Source organism: Dermochelys coriacea, chromosome 5 (assembly GCF_009764565.3).
Source record: "Dermochelys coriacea isolate rDerCor1 chromosome 5, rDerCor1.pri.v4, whole genome shotgun sequence".
Lineage (NCBI taxonomy): Eukaryota > Metazoa > Chordata > Testudines > Dermochelyidae > Dermochelys > Dermochelys coriacea.
In genome coordinates this window covers 104062052-104082895 of record NC_050072.1, presented here as the reverse complement: position 1 = coordinate 104082895, position 20844 = coordinate 104062052, and the positions used below count along the sequence as shown (strand labels likewise).

The 20844-nt window shown below is 40.5% G+C and overlaps 1 protein-coding gene and 1 pseudogene across 3 annotated transcripts in view; both read left to right on the top strand.

Annotated features, from left to right (window-relative positions):
* The first annotated feature begins 1187 nt into the window (after positions 1 to 1187).
* Positions 1188 to 3052, top strand: LOC119856307 (annotated as a pseudogene).
* SPATA6L (spermatogenesis associated 6 like) overlaps positions 2948 to 20844 on the top strand; it is an 84966-nt gene continuing 67069 nt past the window's right edge. For 2 of the 3 annotated variants that reach the window (XM_043514857.1, XM_043514856.1), the window contains exons 1-7: positions 2948 to 3191; positions 4593 to 4730; positions 7066 to 7114; positions 7277 to 7318; positions 11458 to 11582; positions 17630 to 17707; positions 18850 to 19125. In XM_043514857.1, the coding sequence (XP_043370792.1) occupies positions 3153 to 3191; positions 4593 to 4730; positions 7066 to 7114; positions 7277 to 7318; positions 11458 to 11582; positions 17630 to 17707; positions 18850 to 19125 (747 nt within the window). In that variant the 5' untranslated portion in view covers positions 2948 to 3152. The remainder of the gene's footprint in view (positions 3192 to 4592; positions 4731 to 7065; positions 7115 to 7276; positions 7319 to 11457; positions 11583 to 17629; positions 17708 to 18849; positions 19126 to 20844) is intronic. The other variant, XM_038402733.2, reaches the window with a different exon arrangement.

Genomic DNA, 20844 nt, shown 5'->3' with positions numbered 1-20844 from the left:
GTAGGCTAATTCCAGCAGTTAACAAGAATATCAGAGGAACAGTGGGGGGTGGGGTGGGAGGGAGAAATACCATGGGGAAATAGTTTTACTTTGTGTAATGACTCATCCATTCCCAGTCTCTACGTAAAAGAATGAATGGACACAAATCAGACATCAAGAATTATAACATTCAAAAACCAGTTGGAGAACACTTCAATCTCTCTGGTCACTCGATCACAGACCTAAGAGTGGCTATACTTCAACAAAAAAGCTTCAAAAACAGACTCCAACGAGAGACTGCTGAATTGGAATTAATTTGCAAACTGGATACAATTAACTTAGGCTTGAATAGAGACTGGGAATGGATGAGTCATTACACAAAGTAAAACTATTTCCCCATGGTATTTCTCCCTCCCACCCCACCCCCCACTGTTCCTCTGATATTCTTGTTAACTGCTGGAATTAGCCTACCTTGCTTGTCACCATGAAAGGTTTTCCTCCTTTCCCCCACCCTGCTGCTGGTGATGGCTTATCTTAAGTGATCACTCTCCTTACAGTGTGTATGATAAACCCATTGTTTCATGTTCTCTGTGTGTGTGTATATAAATCTCTCCTCTGTTTTTTCCACCAAATGCATCCGATGAAGTGAGCTGTAGCTCACGAAAGCTTATGCTCTAATAAATTTGTTAGTCTCTAAGGTGCCACAAGTACTCCTTTTCTTTTTTCTGATTTTGAGTGCGACACCAGAGAGGGAAAGTTTTCCACCAGCTGGCAAAGTGAAGGAACAGCAGCTTTACACATCACTTCACTGCTGTTATCTGCAGAGTTGAGCAAAAAGAAGTTCTGCAGTAGTCCTCCCCACCTCCGCCCATCTGCCAAAATTCATTGTTATCACTTAAAAACATGGATAGTCTTACTGGTGTAACAGACATTCAGATCTGCCTAGCAGTGCTAACTACAGGAACTTGGGAGTAGACAGAGAGGTCCCTACTCTAACCTGTAACTGGATGACACTGTTAATCATCATACTCTTCTTACCCTTTAAATTTTTTTTTATCTCAAAGGGCAGGGGGGACCTAAGGAAAGAAATGTAAGGATTCTTTAACATTAAAAAAGTTAATGACTGTAGTTTTGTTCTTCTAATGACTTGTTTGCTTCCACTAAATAAAAAGAAGGAAACTGAAAGTGAAAACCTCAAGTAGGAAAAACCTTGAAAAGTAGAAAGTGATGAAAGAAAAATCTTTTCCTAAGAATACTTAAATTCAGAGACATGGGTCAAAAACACAAAAGTCTACGAAAGACCTTGAACAGGCACCAGTTGCTCAAGTTCTACACAAACACAGGAAATCTAAGACATCATCATGATCAGGAGGTGGTTGCTGCAATGTTGCCTCATGCTGCTCCTCTCCAGTGAAATCTCATGTCTGGACTGTAACGGGATTTATGTTCTACAAGCCAGAATGACCAGCAAGAGTTTAGAGCGTCTGGAGAAAATGGGTGGAAACTTTCCCTTCCAATGTCTAAATGAAAGGACAGCTTTCAAGCCCAGAGATATCCTCAAGATCTGACTGTCCCAGCAAGAGAATGCCAAGGTAGCCATCCAGCAGATCCTCCAAGAGCTCTTCCATATCTTTAACAACAATCTCACCCAAACTTCCTGGAATGGGACTTCCATAAAGGAATTCCAGAATGGTCTTCACCAGCAGATTGAGAAACTGGGGACATGTTGGAGTGCTGAAAAGGGAAAGGAAATAACCTATCCACGAAATGAGAACCTCCTGCTCACCAGCCTGAAACTGAAGCGATACTTCCAGACAACAGACGATTTCCTGAAAGAAAAGCAATACAGCCGGTGTGCAAAAGCATTTGATTCCACAGCATCTCATCTCACGCGACACACACTTCCACATGGCACAGGTAAGAGCCACATGCAGAGGGCTCAGAGTAGCAACAAAGCCCGTTGCCAACTCCGTCCACATATCTATTCAGGGGACACCATCATAGGGCCTAATCACATCAGCCACACATTCACAGGCTCGTTCACCTGCACATCTACCAGTGTGATATATGCTATCATGTGCCAGCAATGCCCCTCTGCCAGGTACATTGGCCAAACTGGACAGTCTCTACATAAAAGAATAAATGGACACAAATCAAACATCAAGAATTATAACATTCAAAAACCAGTTGGAGAACACTTCAATCTCTCTGGTCACTCGATCACAGATCTGAGAGTGGCTATTCTTCAACAAAAAAAGCTTCAAAACCAGACTCCAACGAGAGACTGCTGAATTGGAATTAATTTGCAAACTGGATACAGTTAACATAGGCTTGAATAGAGACTGGGAGTGGAAGGGTCATTACACAAAGTAAAACTATTTCCCCATGTTATTCCCCTCCATCCCCCACTGTTCCTCAGATGTTCTTGTCAACTGCTGGAAATGGCCCACCTTGATTATCACCACAGAAGCTCATCTTAAGTGATCACTCTCCTTACAGTGTGTATGATAAAACCTATTGTTTCATGTTCTCTGTGTGTGTATATAAATCTCCCCACTGTATTTTCCACTGAATGCATCCGATGAAGTGAGCTGTAGCTCACAAAAGCTTATGCTCAAATAAATGTATTAGTCTCTAAGGTGCCCCAAGTGGTCCTTATCTTTATGCAGAGGGCTCTATTCCTGCAGGCACAGGCGCCGACTGTCCATTGTGCCCGGGGTGGGGATTGACCAGCACCAGCTGTGCCCTAGGTGCCACCCCCTCTTCACCCCTTACCTCAAGGCCACAGCCCTGCCCCCACCCGCCCCAGTCTTCATGCCCCACTCCGGCCTCTCCCCCAAATGTGCCACATCCTCGCTCCTCCCCCTTCCCCTCCAGCCTCCTGCGAAAGAGCTCATGGGGGCGGGGGAAGTGCTGATAGGGGGGCTGCTCCAGCCCCGGAGCACCCACAGAGTCAGCACCTATGGCTCCAGGGGGCGCGCGCCGGCTGCCTCCGCGTTCCGAAGGCGAATGTTGGCACCTTTGAGTCTCCATGGCAACGCGACGCTTCCCCTTCCGGACAGCAGCGCGCTGATCCGGGCAGAGAGGGTCGGGGCTGCGGCCGGCCTGAGAGCGGAGGCGGAGAGAAACCCCCGCACCCCCCCCTTCCCCTCCCCCCCGGAGTGCGCCCCGGGATGCCGCTGAAGGTGGCGGTGGAGCTGCAGATCCACGCGGTGAGGCGGGTGCAGGGCCCGAACTAGCAAGGGCAGCGGGCGAGGGAGGAGCCCCCCCCCCCACCGCCACAACCTTCCCAGGTGTGTACCCACAGAGCCCCGGCGTGCAGCACCACGCCGCTGCGCTGACCAAACGCTGCCCCTGCTGTCCCCACGGGCCGTGCGCGGGCTGCTGCTCCGTGTTATCCCGGCGCTGTCTTCTCCCTTCTCGGGGGCACTTACGGGACGCTGCGTGGTGAAAGGAGGCTGGGCCCTAACTTGTACATAAACAATCAATACTCTGTGAAGCACCACGAAACAACATTTTAATTGCTTTTACAGGGCCCTTGCCCTTCAGCCCTAGGGCATGAGGGATGGCCCTGAGTTCATATATGCTGTCCCGTGGGCACAATGGGAATTACACCGAAGGGGGAAAGGGGCTTAATGGTAAAGGTTAGGGCAATGTCAGGACTCAGTTTCATAGATTCATAGATACTAAGGTCAGAAGGGACCACGGTGTGCAATATTAATTGTTTCAGAGTAGCAGCCGTGTTAGTCTGTACTCGCAAAAAGAAAAGGAGGACTTGTGGCACCTTAGAGACTAACAAATTTATTAGAGCATAAGCTTTCGTGAGCTACAGCTCACTTCATCGGATGCATTCATCGGATGAAGTGAGCTGGAGCTCACGAAAGCTTATGCTCTAATAATTTTGTTAGTCTCTAAGGTGCCACAAGTACTCCTTTTCTTTTTGTAATATTAATTGTGTAATAGTCTTTTTCAGGATTATTGTGTCAGCTCAGAGTCCGGCAAGAGCAGATAATAATAATCTACCTTTTGTGTAGTGCTTTTCATCAGATGCGCAAATAGTTATTTTTAAAGGTTTCTCTTGTCTCTTAGCCTTTCAATTCTCTCTTCTGGCATCAGATTAAAATATTTTAGTTTCTGTTCAGTAAAATGTTAAAATCCATGAAATTTCATCACCCAGAATACAGTTATTGAAAAAAGAAAGTCCCAAATATATGAAGCATAAAACCAGCAAATGCACAACACATTAACACTTTTTTTAAATAAAAGGAACAAAACTAAAGAAAACATTCTGGGCCAGATCACACAGGCCAGCCGTGGGTGTTTTTCTGCAGTGTAGACATACACTTTTAGCCACTTTTGAAAATCCCACTCCAAAAACTCAATTCTGCCCTTAGGTATACAGCTGTAACTTCCATTGGTGTAACTGAAGATAGAACTGGACCCTAACTGGCACCCTTGTCAACAGAGAAGCCCAGGGCACAGATATTGTACTACCTACTTGACCATAACAGTAGTCCCTGCAGATTGGGCATGAGGCACATTGGTGGGACAGGGTGGGGAAGGCTGCCCTAAAAGAATGCTGATCACCATGATTGTTTTCTCTCTTTCATAAGGTCACTTGCCCTGGTGTGGTCCTGCCAGAAAAACATGACATTTATCTCAGTGTCTGCATCATGGACCAATACAAGGAGACAGAATGCCTTCCTCCAATTTTCCCTCTCTTGTTTCATGAGAAGATGTGGTTTGAAAAGGTGATTCTCACTTATTACATGCTTTGGGCTTGATCTTCTACTGCCTTTCACCATGGATAGTAATTTACACTGTGAAAAGTGGGTGTAAAATGCTACCACCAGTGTACAGTTAGTAGAAGATTTTGATTTAGTATAATTTTACACTTGCTTCCCATGCAAGGTAGCAAAGAATCAGATCTGTTTTATCTTTGACTGGGAACAGGTTCTAAAATTTAACACTTTGCTATCTGAATTTTTATTCATGGCAATAACATCCGAGGTTGTGGATCACGAAAATGGTTAGACTGGAGTGTGCTCCAGGGAAACAATCCTATATAATCCTAGGAAGAACATTAGTGTGTTAGTTCTCTTGCTCGGGGTTTATTTGGTTGTGATCCCATTTCTGTGGAAACAAAATAATATCTCCACTGTGGGATGACTGTCATCTGATTTTCATGATACTGGCAGGCATAGAATTAAAGATAATGACAGACGAATGCTTTAACTAACATTTTACAAGCCATTTTAAAATCTGAAATAACCATGAACACAAGAATTCAGCCTGAATTTCCTTGGGAGTAAATGGTTTGGCTAACTCTAAAATGTTCATAAAAGATTATTAAAAATCTGCGGATTGGCTATAATATTGATGAATGGTGATTTATGCTTGATGATGGTTTTTAAAAATGGTTTCAGCACAGTTTGGCTGTGACAAGAAAACTATGTTGAAATCACTACAGGTAACATAGTTTTAATACATAAGTAGACATTTTTTAAGAGAACAGAGCACATCTGTTACCGTTATTCTTTCCCTAATGGCTCTTGCTCTGCTCTATTAGGAGAATCTCTGCTTTTTGCAAACAGCTTTCTGTGTGGCTCTGTTTTCACAAATAAATCTTTCCACATCTCTCATAAGATTCTACTTTCTAAGGAATACGATTAAATGCCTTTTACTTCCTAGGCCTGTAGTGACAGTTGAAGATTACTTGACAGTGAATTGAGCCTTGTCTTCACTGGGAAAAAAGGTGTGTTCTTACCTTGTGTTAGCTAATTCGCGATAATGAACATGAAGTAAAATCCTGTGAAGACAAGGGAGTTATAGTTTTAACAAGTGTTAGCAGGTCAAGATAAATCCTAGGCTCCCACATAGTCTTTACTTTGTCCTGCTAACGTGTATGAAAAATACAAACTGTCTTGCTTTTGCTAAGATACGACCTCATTTTTATTACTGTGTGTTAGCTTACACGACATTCAAGACCATACCTTTTTTCCTAGAGAAGTGCGCTCTTTGAGTTTCCTTCCTCCAAAAAGACTGTCACTGAAGTACTGTCCTGAAAGCTTAAGTATTATTAGAGGTAGAAATATGTTGACAAATTGGGTGGAAAATAGAAAAAATCCTTAATCCTATCAGCACAGAGGGATGGGCTAAATGACCTCCTGAGGTCCCTTCCAGCCCTACATTTCTATGGTTCTGTGAAAAGCAACAAAAATTATTAAGGGCTGGGTTAAAAGATGAGTTAGTGGAGATATAGCTGACCACAATTGCTTGAAAGAAGTAAAATACTAAGGGTTAAATCCTGGCCCTATTAAAGTCAATGGCAAAACTCACATTGACTTCAAAGAGGTCACGATTTCACCCTAAGGCAGAGGAATCTCTTTTAGGGTGGACCAGCAAATTGTGGTTAGGAGTAATGGGATGAAATTAAGCCAAGTCAAATGTATTTCTATTTATTTCATGTTCATAAAATATTCTGATTTTATGTATAGTTTTTAAAAATTACATAATAACAAATAGGATTGTCACCTTAGACTCCTGAACTCCTCTCTTGTCTATATAGGGCTTGTAGTGTGCTTCAAGGTGATGGCAGCCAGGGCACTGATGATGCTTTGTGGGTTGAGGCCCCTGGTTTGATCAAGAACCCTGTATTCTCAGAAAAACCTATGCCCCCTTTACATTAGCTCTTCCACCATTGCTTCTACTAGTATAGTAGAACTATATTAATGTTAGTGCAATAGTGGGAGATTTCCTGAAAAACTCTTTAGACTTACTTCTAAGTCTGACTCAGAGGCTACAGTGTGTGAAATTTCAGGTTTAAACAAGTAAGATTTTCAAGACTTTAATAACTTTTTAAACAAGTTGTTACAGTACTTTACAGCTGAGATTAATAAACATGTAACACGCAATAAAATATATAGTATTTCCACAGGTTTGTTTGTTTGTTTGCTTAATGACAGCACAGCATGGTGTACAGAAATATTTGTTGAATATATAAAAAATGTTCATATAAATGCTAGATTATAAAAATGCCCTTTGTATTATAAAGAACAAATATATATCTGTATTACTTTCCTATAGGTATTTGAAAGTGCTGTAGACCCTGCTGCTGTAACAGAGATGCTTGAAAGTAAGTATAATTTAAAGAATATTCAGAATGCATGTATAACTGAAGACAGTGTAGTTGCATCACATCTATCTATCCTTATTTTTTATTGTTGTGCTACAGGAATATTTTGAATATATTATAATTTTTCAGCCACCTTGACATCATTTATTTGTCTTCTTTTAGGCAATATAATAACGTTTGGATTAATTCAACTAGTATCTTCAGGTAATGGGCTAGTAAATATTTTACAAAATAGCGGTTAATTAGACATTAAAAGGAGCATCCCAGTGGGTGTTAACTTTGAACCTTGCCTCCCCATTTTCTTCCTCTCTCCAGTCTCCTCTTCCAGGGGCCTTCAAACATCTGCTGTCCCACCCCAACCCCAATTCTGCATACACTTTGATCATCTATCAGTGAAAATAAGATACATTTTCTGACTAGTGACTTACTGGTTGATTTGTTAGAAATATTCAAATTGATCTAATTTCTTTCCCCTGATTTTCTCATCTCTTTCACTATTATTGTTCACCAATGATATTTAAATGTAACATGAATAATAATTTAGAGTTCCATTTAGCAGATATTAGCACTGGCACTATAACAACTTTTTATTGTGGTTTTTATAAGTTAGAAAAATCAAGTGAACACAGGGTGGCAGAATAATCCTACTCTTTAAGGTAATCAAATATGGAACATTTGTATGTAGGGTAAAATCACTGGCAGTTTTCATTACTAAAAAATAGGTAGTGCTCTATCACTAATGTAATATATTTTATGCATTTTTATATTACCGGTTTCTGTGTTAGGAATATTCAAATTACTTTAATTTCTTTTTCCAGATTTTCTCATCTCTGTCACCATTGTTGTTCATCAATGATATGTAAATGTAACACGAATAATAATGTAGAGCTCCATTTGCCATGATTTCAAGTTTCAGAGTTAAGCTGGTTTTTGTAGTAGCCCTGCAAAAATATGTAGTTAGATTTTTTTTTACACTGGGAAGTTTGTATATTTTTCACTCTTCCTTCACTCAAAAAATGGCTGAAGGGATTTTGCTCAACTTTTAAAAATCCAAATGTAATGCTTGTTAGTGAAACCAGAACTGACTCCAGTTTGTCTTGTACCAGGGTCAGCACCAGTGCAGTGAAACTGATTACTGCCATGTTTCTATTTTCTAGTGTAAGCAAGGCCCAAGAGAGAGTTCTAGAGAGCCCCTAAAAATGACCCAGCTATAAAGGATCAAGCTGAGAAGGATTAAGAATTTTGTTCTCTTTATTACCTTTTACTGAAGTTTTCTTTCTTTTTGACTTTTAGTTGTGCCAGCATCAGAGCTGCAGGCTCTAATATACCGTTGCTACAATATGCAATATCTTTCATAAGGACAAACTGCAGCGTAACCCTCACCCTAAATTTGGAACAAAAATAGTTGATGATTTTAATTTGATGCGATACATCTCTCTGTGTTTTTCCCAAAGCTTTCCACGTTCCATGAGAAGCCTGATTGCACACTCTGCAGGGTGAGAACTGGCAGCTGCTCATTAGACAGAAGTAAAGGCCAGATTTTCAAAACTTGCACAGTACTCAGGAGCTCCCAGTGTGGTCATTTCAAAACGTTGAACGCTTTGAAAATCTTACTATTTCATTTATGTGCCGACTTATGAGTTAAGATCTTTGAAAATCTGTCCCAAAGCCTTTTATCAAAACTAATAGGTCATATGTTGCCTTTGGAGAAAAGTCTGAAGTTTAGGGTGTTTTAGTTCAAAGGTTGTCTAAGGATATGTCTCCACTGCAATTAAAATCATGAGGCTGGTCCATGCCAGTTGACTTGGGCTTGTAGGGCTCGAGCTAAGGAGCTGCTTAATTGTAGTGAAGATGTTTGGGATTGGGCTGGAACTCAGACTCTAGGACCATTGCAAGCTGGGAGGGCCTTAGACTGAGTCTGAATGGCCAACAGCCCCTGAGCCTGAGCCTCGTGATCCCACATCAGCTGGCATGGGCCAGTCACAGGTGTCTAACTGCAGTATAGACATATACCCTAGGTGGATAAGGTTTTGTCTTTAATCTCATTATGAGTGGGCCAGGGTCTTTGTATTTGAATGTCACAGAACCCATTCAAGCAGGGGAGTAGCAATTTTTGTGGCAGGTATTCAGAACATGCTCTAATGAGAAATTTGCAGGGCTTTTACTTGGGGTTCATGAGCTGGTATTTGCTTGACACTGCAGCAAGTTTAGATTTCAGGAAGGTTGTGCCTCAGTCATAGTTTAGCAAATAGTGCGTCACAGTCCATCTCCTTGTTAGTCTGCTATCCTGGGGAAGCAATGTGATGAAGGAGAAAAATGAGTTGCTTACCAAAGTGACCTTTGTCTCTGAATATATAGCTTTTATAATGCCAAACTGACCCGCTCTCTGCCCCTCTGCTTCAGAGCTCAATGTCATGGGCTTCTAGAAATAGAGAAGAACAACAGGATGGTTAGAAAGATGGGGATATTTATACTCTAAGTCAGGGGAATGCTGGACTCAGCAGTACTCAAAAGGGTTCCATGGTTGGGTGGCTGGATGTGTGACACCTGCAGTGTGGCTGTATGGAGGGAGTACATTCAAAGAACAAAAGTTACTTCGGTAAGTAACCTCTATTCTTTTTCCTGTCATCACTTTGTGATGAAGTAGTATCTTTTATTGGACCAACTTCTGCTGGTGAAAGGGTCAAGCTTTCGAGCTACACAGCGCTCTTCTTTAAATCTGAAACAGGTAACCAAGTGTCCAAGATAAACACCAGGTGGGACAGATAGTTAAGCGTGAGGGGTACACACATGCTATAGGAGACCCCTTAAAATGAAGTGGGCCAGAAAGGATTAGATTGTTAAGCATAAAGAGACCTCAGCATGTGTGAACCTTTATACTTAACAATCTAACCTTTTATTGCCCACTTATGGTTAACAGTCTGCCCCACCTTGTGTTAAGCTCAGACGCTCTGGTTACCTGCTTCAGACCACAGGAGTTCAGTATAGCTCAAAAGCTTGTCCTTTCCACCAACAGAAGTTGGTCCAATAAAAGATACTACCTCTCCCACTTTGTCTTTCTCATATCCTGGGATCAACACGGCTACAACACTGCAAATCACTTTATGACGACAGCTATACTGAACAAACATAAGAATGTAAATATGATTTTTATAAGCCCATTACAAAATTCTTGTTTGATTTTATTTAAATAGACAATTAATTAGGTGAATTAGTAGTTTGTACAGTGCTTCAGAAAAGTAAAGCTCTCTCTCTAAATGCTAATGAGCTAAATCCTAGTTGTACACGGATATTGAGAAAACTCCCAGTGTACATCTGTGGGATCAGGATTTGGCCCTGTATGGATAGACAGATATATGGATAGACTCTGCATATTCTGAAAGGGCCATGCTGTGTAAAGGCGGACTCTTGAATGCTTTCTTCTCCTAATCACATCAGTGAGGTTGATGGTGCTCAGCTCCCCTAAACTTGGGCCCTAATAAAGGAAAAGCAAAGGACAGATTTGAATTTGGTGTACTCTCCAAAGTTGCACTGCTTTGGAAATTCCCCACAATACATGTGGATTGTTTGTCTCTCTTGTTTGAGGTTATGTAGTCATTCCAATCTCAAAATAGTTTGGGGTACCGGTGACATACTGTGTGTAAAAGATGGGATCAAGCTCCAGTGTTGCTGTGCTAAGCCTAATCTTTCATTACAGATGGAGGAGTAAATGGACTCTCTCCCTTCTGCTGCCTTCATTTCACTTTCAAGATAGAGACATTAATCAGAAGCAGAGTAGACAGCGCAATAGAAATGAGACTAACAAGTCATTTGATTTAAAAGCAGTTATCTTCTCAGTCCCTGAGACTAGAAGTATGACCTTACTGGAGCCTTTCTCACAAATTAAAAATGAGCACGCAGCAGAACAGAGAGTGTTCACTGATTATCAGTGTTTTTGTTGTTTTCATTACACTGGCTGCTCAGGGCTAAGGGCTAACTAAGGGTCCCCCATTTACCATTTGGAGCAGGGCAATATACCAAAGAGGAGCAAGGTGCCGCTGTCCTGAAAGCTTCCTACATCGAGCCCCAAAGGGCTTGTGCACCTCCTCATACAGATCTCAAAGCAGATCTACAGGGGATACCACTCTTTTTGGATTCCCTGTGACACTCCTGCTGGAGCACACCTATCCCAAAAATCTCCTGTACTTCTGACTGAGTCATTCCTGATGTGGAAAGAGGGGCAGGTCTCCTGGTGAGCCAGGTAGGGCTTGCACACTCTGCGAAGGGCTTTGCTACAGAATGTGTGACTTCTAAAAAAATATTAACCATCTTGGAAACAGTTCTTCCTTTTTTCACTCTTTCAGTGGGGGACAATCTCGCTTTTTATGAAGAAAATACTCGAGATTTTCTCTTCCCAGAGCCCAAGCTGACTCCTGTGTATCCTGGTGTGGAGAGAGAGTTACTAATGAAAACGTCTCCTAGTTTCCCAGTAAGTTGTCTCCAAATGAGTGTTTGACATGGGTAGCTGAAAAGAATAAAGTGGGAGAGGTCTGGCCCAGCCCAATATAAAAGATGGGTGAAGGGGCCCAGCCACAAAGCTCCCATCCTCAGCTGCTGTGAAAGGGCAGGGTGTTGGGTAAATTTTCAGGGCACTGCTCATTGATTGTGTTTGGGGGCACAGTCTTTCCTAGCCATTTATACACATACATACATGCACATGTACACACTTGTTTTTCACACACACACGCTCTCTTTCTCTCTCTCTCTTCCTTAGTTTACTCTGCTCTTCTCCAAATCATCTTTTTTGGGGGTCTTCTGTCCTTATAAATATGTCCAGTGCCTGTCTTTCCTGATGCTCTTAACTTTCTGAAGCAGAAACAGAAGAATAAAACTGACAAAATTCTCAGCAGTTTCACTGAGGCTGATTGGATTATGCAGCAGAAGCAATAAAATTGACCAAAGTTTTGTTCATTTCATTCCGTTACTGTTTGGGAAAGCTATGAGCAGCAATATTCTGCTGGAGCAGTCTTCCTGCAGACTCAGAATGGCATTGGTTCACATTTAGAAAATTATTTTCAATATCATAATATTATTTTTAAATAAAACATTAAATGCTGTATAAATTGCTGGCTTAGGTTTGCACATACCAGGAAATTTTTTCTAGTCGCCATTGGCAAGCTCTATCTAATACAGAGATACTTTAATGGCACCATATAAATGTATAACACCTGAGTTACTGGTGTACATTTAGTCCAGTTTTCTTTTATGAGAATGGAATATTATAAAACATTGTAATTAATATCAGCTACATGTGTGTTAGGTAGGTCAAGGGCAGATTATCTGGAGATGATCATGTTGAGTATTTTGATGTGGTGTTGAAAATCTGAATATTTTATTAGCTTGCCACAGTAATGAGAGAAGAATAATTTCTCAATGTTAAGGCAGTCAGTGTTTCAGGTAACAAGCCTGTGAATGGCTTTATTAACCTCAGCTTCCTGATGTTTCCTATAATTAAGATTAAAGAAAGTAAATTACCATTGCCTTGATTGAGAGTTTAAATTCATATACACGTTTACTTCATGATGTTCTGTTCTTTCTCTCATTCTAATTATCTGTTGAGACAAAAGTGACATCTACTTCAATCATGCAATTCAGCAAAACAAGGCTAATTCTGTTCACTTATTTTCTACTAACCAACTTGCCCATGCACATCCTGATATTTTTCACAGGGGAGAAAGGGTCAAACTATGATCCACTCTAAAATCCTGGTAATTTAGCTAACTCATCACTTAGAATGTTAACAATACCCACTATTGCAGCAGATTCTCTTTTTCTAGATATCATTACTGTCTCAGTTAGTAAGTCTACTGGTACTGATGTTGTACGGCTCCCCTTCAAATCTTCTCAACTGCCTTGTAGGACTAGTGCTGGAACTTCATTTATAAAGAAGTATTTGGACTGCAAGGATCGAATGTGTAAAAATAGCCCATTGCATTTCTTCATGCTAAGATTTCAATGTGGGCAAAAAATAGAAGGCAGCATTAGATTTAATTTTCTAAAGTGGGGCACCACTAATACTAGCTAAGATTACAGCAGCTAATAGCTAGGTTTTGATTAATGTTGTCTTATTAAGACTAATTCTGTTAATTATTATAATACATTACTATATTCTTGATACCACATTCATCTCTTTTGTTGTCATCCTTAATTTTTTCAGTATTCTAGTCCGTGTGGCATTCTAGGTTTATCTAACTACTCTTATTTGGTGTCTGCTGTGTCTGATTGTTTCTGTTAACAATGTATACATTTTTCAGTTTAGCTATCTTGATTTTCCAGGTCCAGTCTTGTGCTGTTTATAATTTTCTGCAGAGTACATTGCATTCATACTATAATTGTGACATTATTTACTGCAGTAGTCTAGATTTTCACTGTTATATTGGTGACTTACTACTAACACAGTGGCCTTCTCTCACTCCCATTTACATTTTTGACAGGATGGTTTGGTGACTTACAAAACTGTATGAGTAAATCCTTTGTGTCCTCGCAAAGCAAAAGTCAAAAGTCAAATGTACTGCACTGGGCCCTCCAAATTTTCGGTCACATTGCTAAGTCCCATATTATGATCCTAACTGATTGAAAGTCTCGGTTCATAATTTGAGTCTATTTTTGTACATTATTTGAATTTTATATTGATACTATATGTTACTTAAGGGATCAACCTGCAGGCTGACTCATGTGAACACTTCACTCATATGAGCAACCACATTGAAATAACTGCAGCCACTAATATAAGTAAGGCATGCAGGAGTGGGCCCTGAATGTGCCCTTTCCTTCCTTTACTGCATTTCATGCGGTCCATCTTCACAGGAATTTGTGTGGCCAGGTGGACTTTCTCGGAACAGAATCTCTGGACCCTGGGATTTTGATCTCATGTTGTTATTACATTGCTGTAAATCCACTGAGTTCACCACATTTACTCCTGATTTACGGCACTGTAAATGAGAGCAGAATCATGTCCACTCTGCATTTAATCCAATTGACCCCCTTTGTGAGGTGTGGCTTTACTGACAACTGAAATACCAAGAAGTAAATGTAAGCATCTTCCTAAGTGTAGCTGTTCCTAGGGTTTCCCTACAGATATCTCTCTGTCCTAGACCCAGGCTCCCTATGCTCAAAGCCTCTGTCACCTCCTTCAGATATAGTGTTGAGTTAAAAGAAAAGGAGTACTTGTAGCACCTTAGAGACTAACAAATTTATTAGAGCATAAGCTTTCGTGAGCTACAGCTCACTTCATCGGATGCATGTAGCTCACGAAAGCTTATGCTCTAATAAATTTGTTAGTCTCTAAGGTGCCACAAGTACTCCTTTTCTTTTTGCGAATACAGACTAACACGGCTGCTACTCTGAAACCAGTGTTGAGTTAATGAGCCACATCTGCCATAATGACTTAGCAGGAATCAAGCAGCATCTTCCTGAGGGCTCCACCATCTGCCAACAGGGTGAATCAACAGAAGAACCTTGCCACCAAATTACAGTTTGATACTCCTAGACTGTCAGACTGTGTAATAAAGAAAAATACCTGTTTTGCAATGCTTTTACAGTTGACGTAAAGCATTTGTAATATTTAGAGATGAAATGCAGTAAAGCTAGGCTAGTGCAGCATTAAGGTTTCACAGTTAAACCCTCAAATCTGGAAGTGAAAACTTAAGTCCAAACATGCAACCTTAAATACTGTTGTACTGTGGAAAGTGACTCTGTAAAACACTAGTTTTTTAGGATTCCAGTTTATTGTCTTGAAATTAATTGCATCTTCAGTGTCCTCCCCTTGGGCAAAAATTCTAGTCACTTGTGCACTGGTACCTAAGAATTCAGCTCTGGCTTTTCAACTAAAAAGTGGTTGATCCAGTTGTGGGACTGTATCTCTTTCTCTTAAGTAAATTAAAGTTAAATACTGTTGCTGCTGTGGTTGTCTGAGACATTTCTCTGCATTCTGCTTGTTCAGTTTTATTCTGCTGTGACCAGGTGTCCCATTTTCATTCTCTTATTTTTAGTGTGTCTGACTCTTAATTGGTGTCGTGTTTTATTTTGTCCCTCCTTTAACATAAATTTAAATGCCACTGCCTCTAACAATCTGAGACAATGAGTCAGAACTGAGCATATGTAACAATTCATTTAGAAACTGAGAAGAAAATTCTAATTCTCAATAATATTAAGTGAAGTGTCCAAGTGGACTTCTAGAAATCTAGGTCTGACAGTAGGGCCTGATCCAAAGCCCACTGAAATAAATGGAACACCTTGACATCAGAAGCTTTGGATCAGGCTAAACAGAGTAGGACAAGTGAAATGCTCCATTAGTGCTCCCTTTTATAACTGTGACTGAATCTGTAAATGTTCCCTGTCAAGCCAGAACAGAATAGCCTGATTGGGCTGGAAGATCTTCTTCTCTTGAGTCATTTACGTGTTTCTACATCAAGTCTTGGCATGTGCTTGTTTAGTTCAATTAAATTCATACAAAGACCCATGTTCTCCCACTGTAATGCAATTGAACAATGAAAAGAGTATTTCCATCAAGGTCAATATGTCCTGAAAGCAGGTGGCCTGGTGGTTAAAAGCTTTGTTAAATGTTCCTGCACTCTCATTTGTTGCAAATTTCGTAGTATTTAAATGTAATTTTAGAGATAACAACTGACATATTCCTCTCCTTTCCCTCCTCACTCAGCACCTGGGTAAAGTGGCCTAGCAGATTGTCAGTTTGTACATTGTCATAATGGGTTGATTCTTCTTTAGTCACTAAGCCACTATGTGGAGTAAAAGCACTGAAACAATATGAATGCTGATTTCTGTAGCCTGGTGATGCTGCTGGCAACCAAATATTCAATAGCAGCTTCAAGCAGATACATTTCATTTTTCTGCCGTGTTGGCAACACAGTCCCAGAAGGTCTTGACCCTTCAAATTTGCTACCTTTAAGGAGTTCAAAATAGTTTTCAGTTGGCTGTTAGTAGCAAGTGTCGTTGACCGGAAATTGAACCCAAGAATAAAATGTGCCTGAATGCATCTTGTAATCAAGGAAGCCTCTCACTGTGCTAACTTAATTATCTGGTTGTTAATTTTGTTGTTCTGATACAGCTAAAGTCGTTGTAGTTAAGCTAAAAGTCATGACGGGCTGAATGGATTAGGGGAGACATATCATAACTCAGTTTTGAAACTGACTAGATTGGAAGTTGAATGTCTCCCTCTAGGGCTAAATTGTGCCTCTTAGAGGTTAGAGTGATGTGAGGGAGAGGGAGAACTCTTGGAAAAGTGCGCTGAGCAGCAGAACTTGCTGCTATACATTTAGGCTCTGGCTACACTACAGAGCTTACAGCGGTGCTGCTAATGCAGATGCTCTAAGCCAATGGGAGAGAGCTCTCCCCTCCACTTAATTACTCCAGCCCCCATCTGCGACTGTAGCGCTGTCCACACCACGGTTAGGTCCGTGTAACTTATGTCGCTCAGGGGAATGGCTTATTCACACCCTTGAGCGACATTAGTTATCCTGACATAAGTGGTAGTGTTTAGAAGTCCTCATAATGGTATAGCCAGTGCTTTCCACACAGGTCCCTTGCTTCCAATTGCTGCCTGTGCACAGGATAGGGCCCTGACCTGCCTTTTCCCTGTGTAGATGCACTTTCTCTAGGGCTTTGAGCCTAGCAGGCACTGCTAGCTGGCACTAACCTTACACTTTCTAATACCTGCAGAAAGCTTATGGCTTCCTGCTCCCTCTCTCGCCATCTCAATGCACAAATGTAGGAGCAGGTATAATTTGGCCCTTAATGTTTGTACAGTTACCGTGACTTCATAGTTACTGCTTTTAAAGAAATCAGATCTACATTAAATGCAAATTCCAAAGTGATTACAAGTTAACAGATTGTGTTTGTTAATTACAGATTATAATTGTCTTTCTGCAATATTTGTCACCCTTTCACTTGCCTTGAAAGGAAAACTGAAATATTGATTCCATTTTCACATCTGTTTGGAGGGTGTAGTTTGGAGCCTGAAGGGCCCTTTAGGTGTTTAGTAAATACAGCTGTTAAACAAACAGGAAAGAGCTGCCTGCCTCCTCAAATCTATAAAAAGAATTATTCTCCCATTTCATCCCAGCTCTTGCTCTTTGAGGAATGGGATATCTCTCTGGGATTGTGTTCGTATTTTATATATTTTTCTACATTGTTGGCCTCAACCATCATCTTTCCCCACTTTGCAAAAATTAGGTCCATAAAGAGGGTCATTGCCTCCTGCTCCTGAATATGCAACCTAAGAGCACTTTGCTTCCTTTTTCTGCCATATTGCATTGCAAGTTCATTCTCATTTTGCTGTCTGCTATTACCCCTTTTTGGTTTTAGTGTTTCCTCTAGTCACTTCTGATTCTGAAATAATGATTAAGAAGCTTGAGGAAATGTCACTGAATTAGAGGTGCTGTTGCTCATCTCTTGTAAAACTGTAACACCTGCACCATGACATTATTTTAGTGATTTCACCTCTTTATTATTTTTAAGGGAATTGCACCAAAAATAGAGTTTTCTACAAGAACAACCATTACTGAGCTTCCACTTCAAAATAGAAAGCAATTTTATGTAAGTATTTTAATTAAAGCACACAAACATGGACAGAAACATCAATGTTTGATCTAATCTGTTACAGTGCACCTGTCACCGTTGCATTTGAGTACCTCAGACAGAAATAAGAATCACACCAATTCTGCACTGAAAGGCAAAATCTCTTTATTCTTCTCTCAGGTCACCTGCTATGATAAGGGTCTCATTTCTTGGTGATTGTTGTCAGGAGGAGGTTGCTGATTATTCTGGAAAAGGCCAACACAAAATAATGGGGCTTGCATTGTCTCCTAAAAGAGGCTAGAGTTGGGCTGATCGTGATCTCTGGTGGGAAGGATTTCTCTGACCCATTACTGGGCCTTTGCTGAGAATGGTTTGCTTCTGGCTGTGAGTGTTTCATTTTTGCATGCTGTTGGTTGCTGTTTCTTCTGCTTGCTTCCCCCCAATCCTCCCCAACATAGCTTCAGTTTTCTCTGGATTGTGCTATAACCAACTAGCCAAGACACAATCTCCAGTGTCATTTGTTCCTCTGTACCAGCAGGGTTAGGTACATTACCAGATAATTATTCTTTATGGTCCAAATTTTGCAGTCCTTTCTAGAACAAAGTTCTCACTGAAGTGAAGGGAGTTTTTTTCAATTAAAGGTTGCAGAATTTGGCTCATTCAGAATTACTGCTTCTTTGGAGCCAAATGCTCAGGTTCTTACTCAAGCAAGGTCTCATTGAAGTCATGACCTCAGGATTTTGATTTTGGGTCTCAATCCTTCGAGCTGCTGGATGCTTCTTTAGAGATGCTCTTAACTCCAGTTGAATTCAGTAGAAGTTGGGACTACTGAGCACCACACAGAGGGCAATCAGCATTTCACAGGATCAAGCCCTGGATGAGAAATTGTCAAACAAAGGTAAAATGGATAAAAAAGATAGGCATGAGTCCCTGCTCCCTTCTTTCTGTTATTGACTTCCTGTCACTTCTCAGCACAGAGTCACAGATTCCCTAGTTTTAATTTGTATCCACATAGAGCCATAGTCTGCTCTCAGATGTGTAGGAGCCTCCTGTTGACTTTAAACCCTGCTCAGCCGATTGTCTTTTACAGAGAGGTTTGCAAATAGCTTGTACGTGTTTCTGCTTGGATAATTACTTTATGAGACAATTAATTTATCTAACAGGGCAGAAACAGAATGAGGACACAAAGATCTGCATCTGTATTACCCAGGCTAAGGAGCATTTCACCAGCACGATGTAAGACAACAAAGAAAAAGGATAATAAGATCTGTAAGAGCCTTACAAGATTATTAAGATCCCGCTCTCCATCTCCAAATGCTACAAAGCACCTATGTCAGCTCTGCAAAGAAAACCAACTGCAGCAGTCAAGGTTAAGCCTGGGGTCTGTTCGGTACAAACTGTATGCTGAAACCAGGCCGCCATTTGTTGTTAGACACGTAAGTCTTAAAATCGCTGTAATGAGGTTTTTTTGTGTGTGTGTGTGATGATATTAGAGTAAATTGGGTGCTCTTGTTATCCTTCCTCAGAAAGCTAGATCAAGAGGAGACACAAAGAAATTAACCAGCAGCAAATTTTAAATGTAAAAAGAAATACTTAATTGATCTGTGGAACTCACTGCCACCAGATAACATTGAGGTCAGCTAGTTAGCAGATTCAGGAAAAGATTAGACATTTGTATCATTAATAATTACATCCAAAGTTATATTTAGATGGGATAAAAATTATAAGAGACTTAAACTCTCATTCTTTAGGCCATAAAGAAACCACTAGCTATCTGGGGTTAGGAAGAAGCTATCCTCCTGGGGGCAGGTTTTTCCTTCATGGTTCATCATAAGGTTTCTTCCACCTTCCTCTGAAGCATCCAGTGCTGACCACTCTCAGAGACAGGACATAGGGCTAGATGGGTGATTGGTGTAGCAAGATATAACAAACCCCATTTTTTTTCTACGTTGGACTTCTTAAATGGCGAATCTAGAGAACATTCAAGTCAGTGGGAAGACTTCCATTGATTTCCGTGGGCTTTGAATTGATGGGGCCTTTCATCTGAAGCTCTCAAAGTACTTTACAAACACTAGCCAATTAAGCATCACAGTGCCCATGTGAGGTGTGTGTGTGTGTGTGTGTGTATATATATATATATATATATATATATATATATATATATATATATATATATATGGGAAAGGGCGGGGGGAGGATTCAAAAGTGCTATATCTCAGTATTTTTATATGTTAAGGTGATGGGCATTGTAGAGAAGCCTAAATTAGATCCTAGTAGAGAGAGAAACACAGACAGATCTATCTATTTACCTATCTATCTATCTAAACACCCCAGCCAATCCACTAAATTATCTATGTATCATTTTCCCCAATTTGTAGTTTTACTTTATTTTAAATGGTCGTTTATAATGTTTTAAATTCCTATAGATACCCTGTTGCAATCCATGAAGGGCATTTTTTGAGTTCCCTGTTCCATGAAGATGAAAGATTTTTTGAGTCCCCATGAAGATGAATGCATTTTTCAAAACTGTCCTAACCACAAATTTAAAAGAAAACTCAAAGTTCTAGTGCTACATCCACTACCTCTTTTATAACAAGATGGTGTCTATATACTGGTCATTTCCTTATTCTAAAAGCATCAGTAATGTCAGAATTCCCAGTATTTTTTAGACTAGGGGGTTTTGCTGAAATGTCTGCACTGTGCTGTGTATATTGTTCTCCTCTTTCGTATATTTTTGTAGCTGTGAAAGAAGGAAAGGGAGGGATGGAGGGAGGGAGGGAGGGAAGAAACAATTTTTTTTTATTCTTTTCTTTATAGACTTTAAGCAGCTGCAAATATGTTCATGTCCAGTCCTAGTTTTCACAGAATATAAAAAGCAATTTCATATTATTCCTTCATTTTAGATAGTTGTTTGCAGTGTTTCTGATAGTTGTCACATGCTGAATATATGAATAGAGACACTGGTTTTATGGCCCATGACAACTGTTTGTGACACACCCTGCTGTCTAATAACCCTCCATTGGCCTACTTCATTTTAAGGGGTTTCTACAGCATGTGTGAACCTAGCAATCAGTCCCACCTTGTTTTTAGCTTGGACCTCTGCTAACCTTCTCCAGACCTGAAGAAAAGCTCTGTGGAGCTCAAAAGCTTGTCCC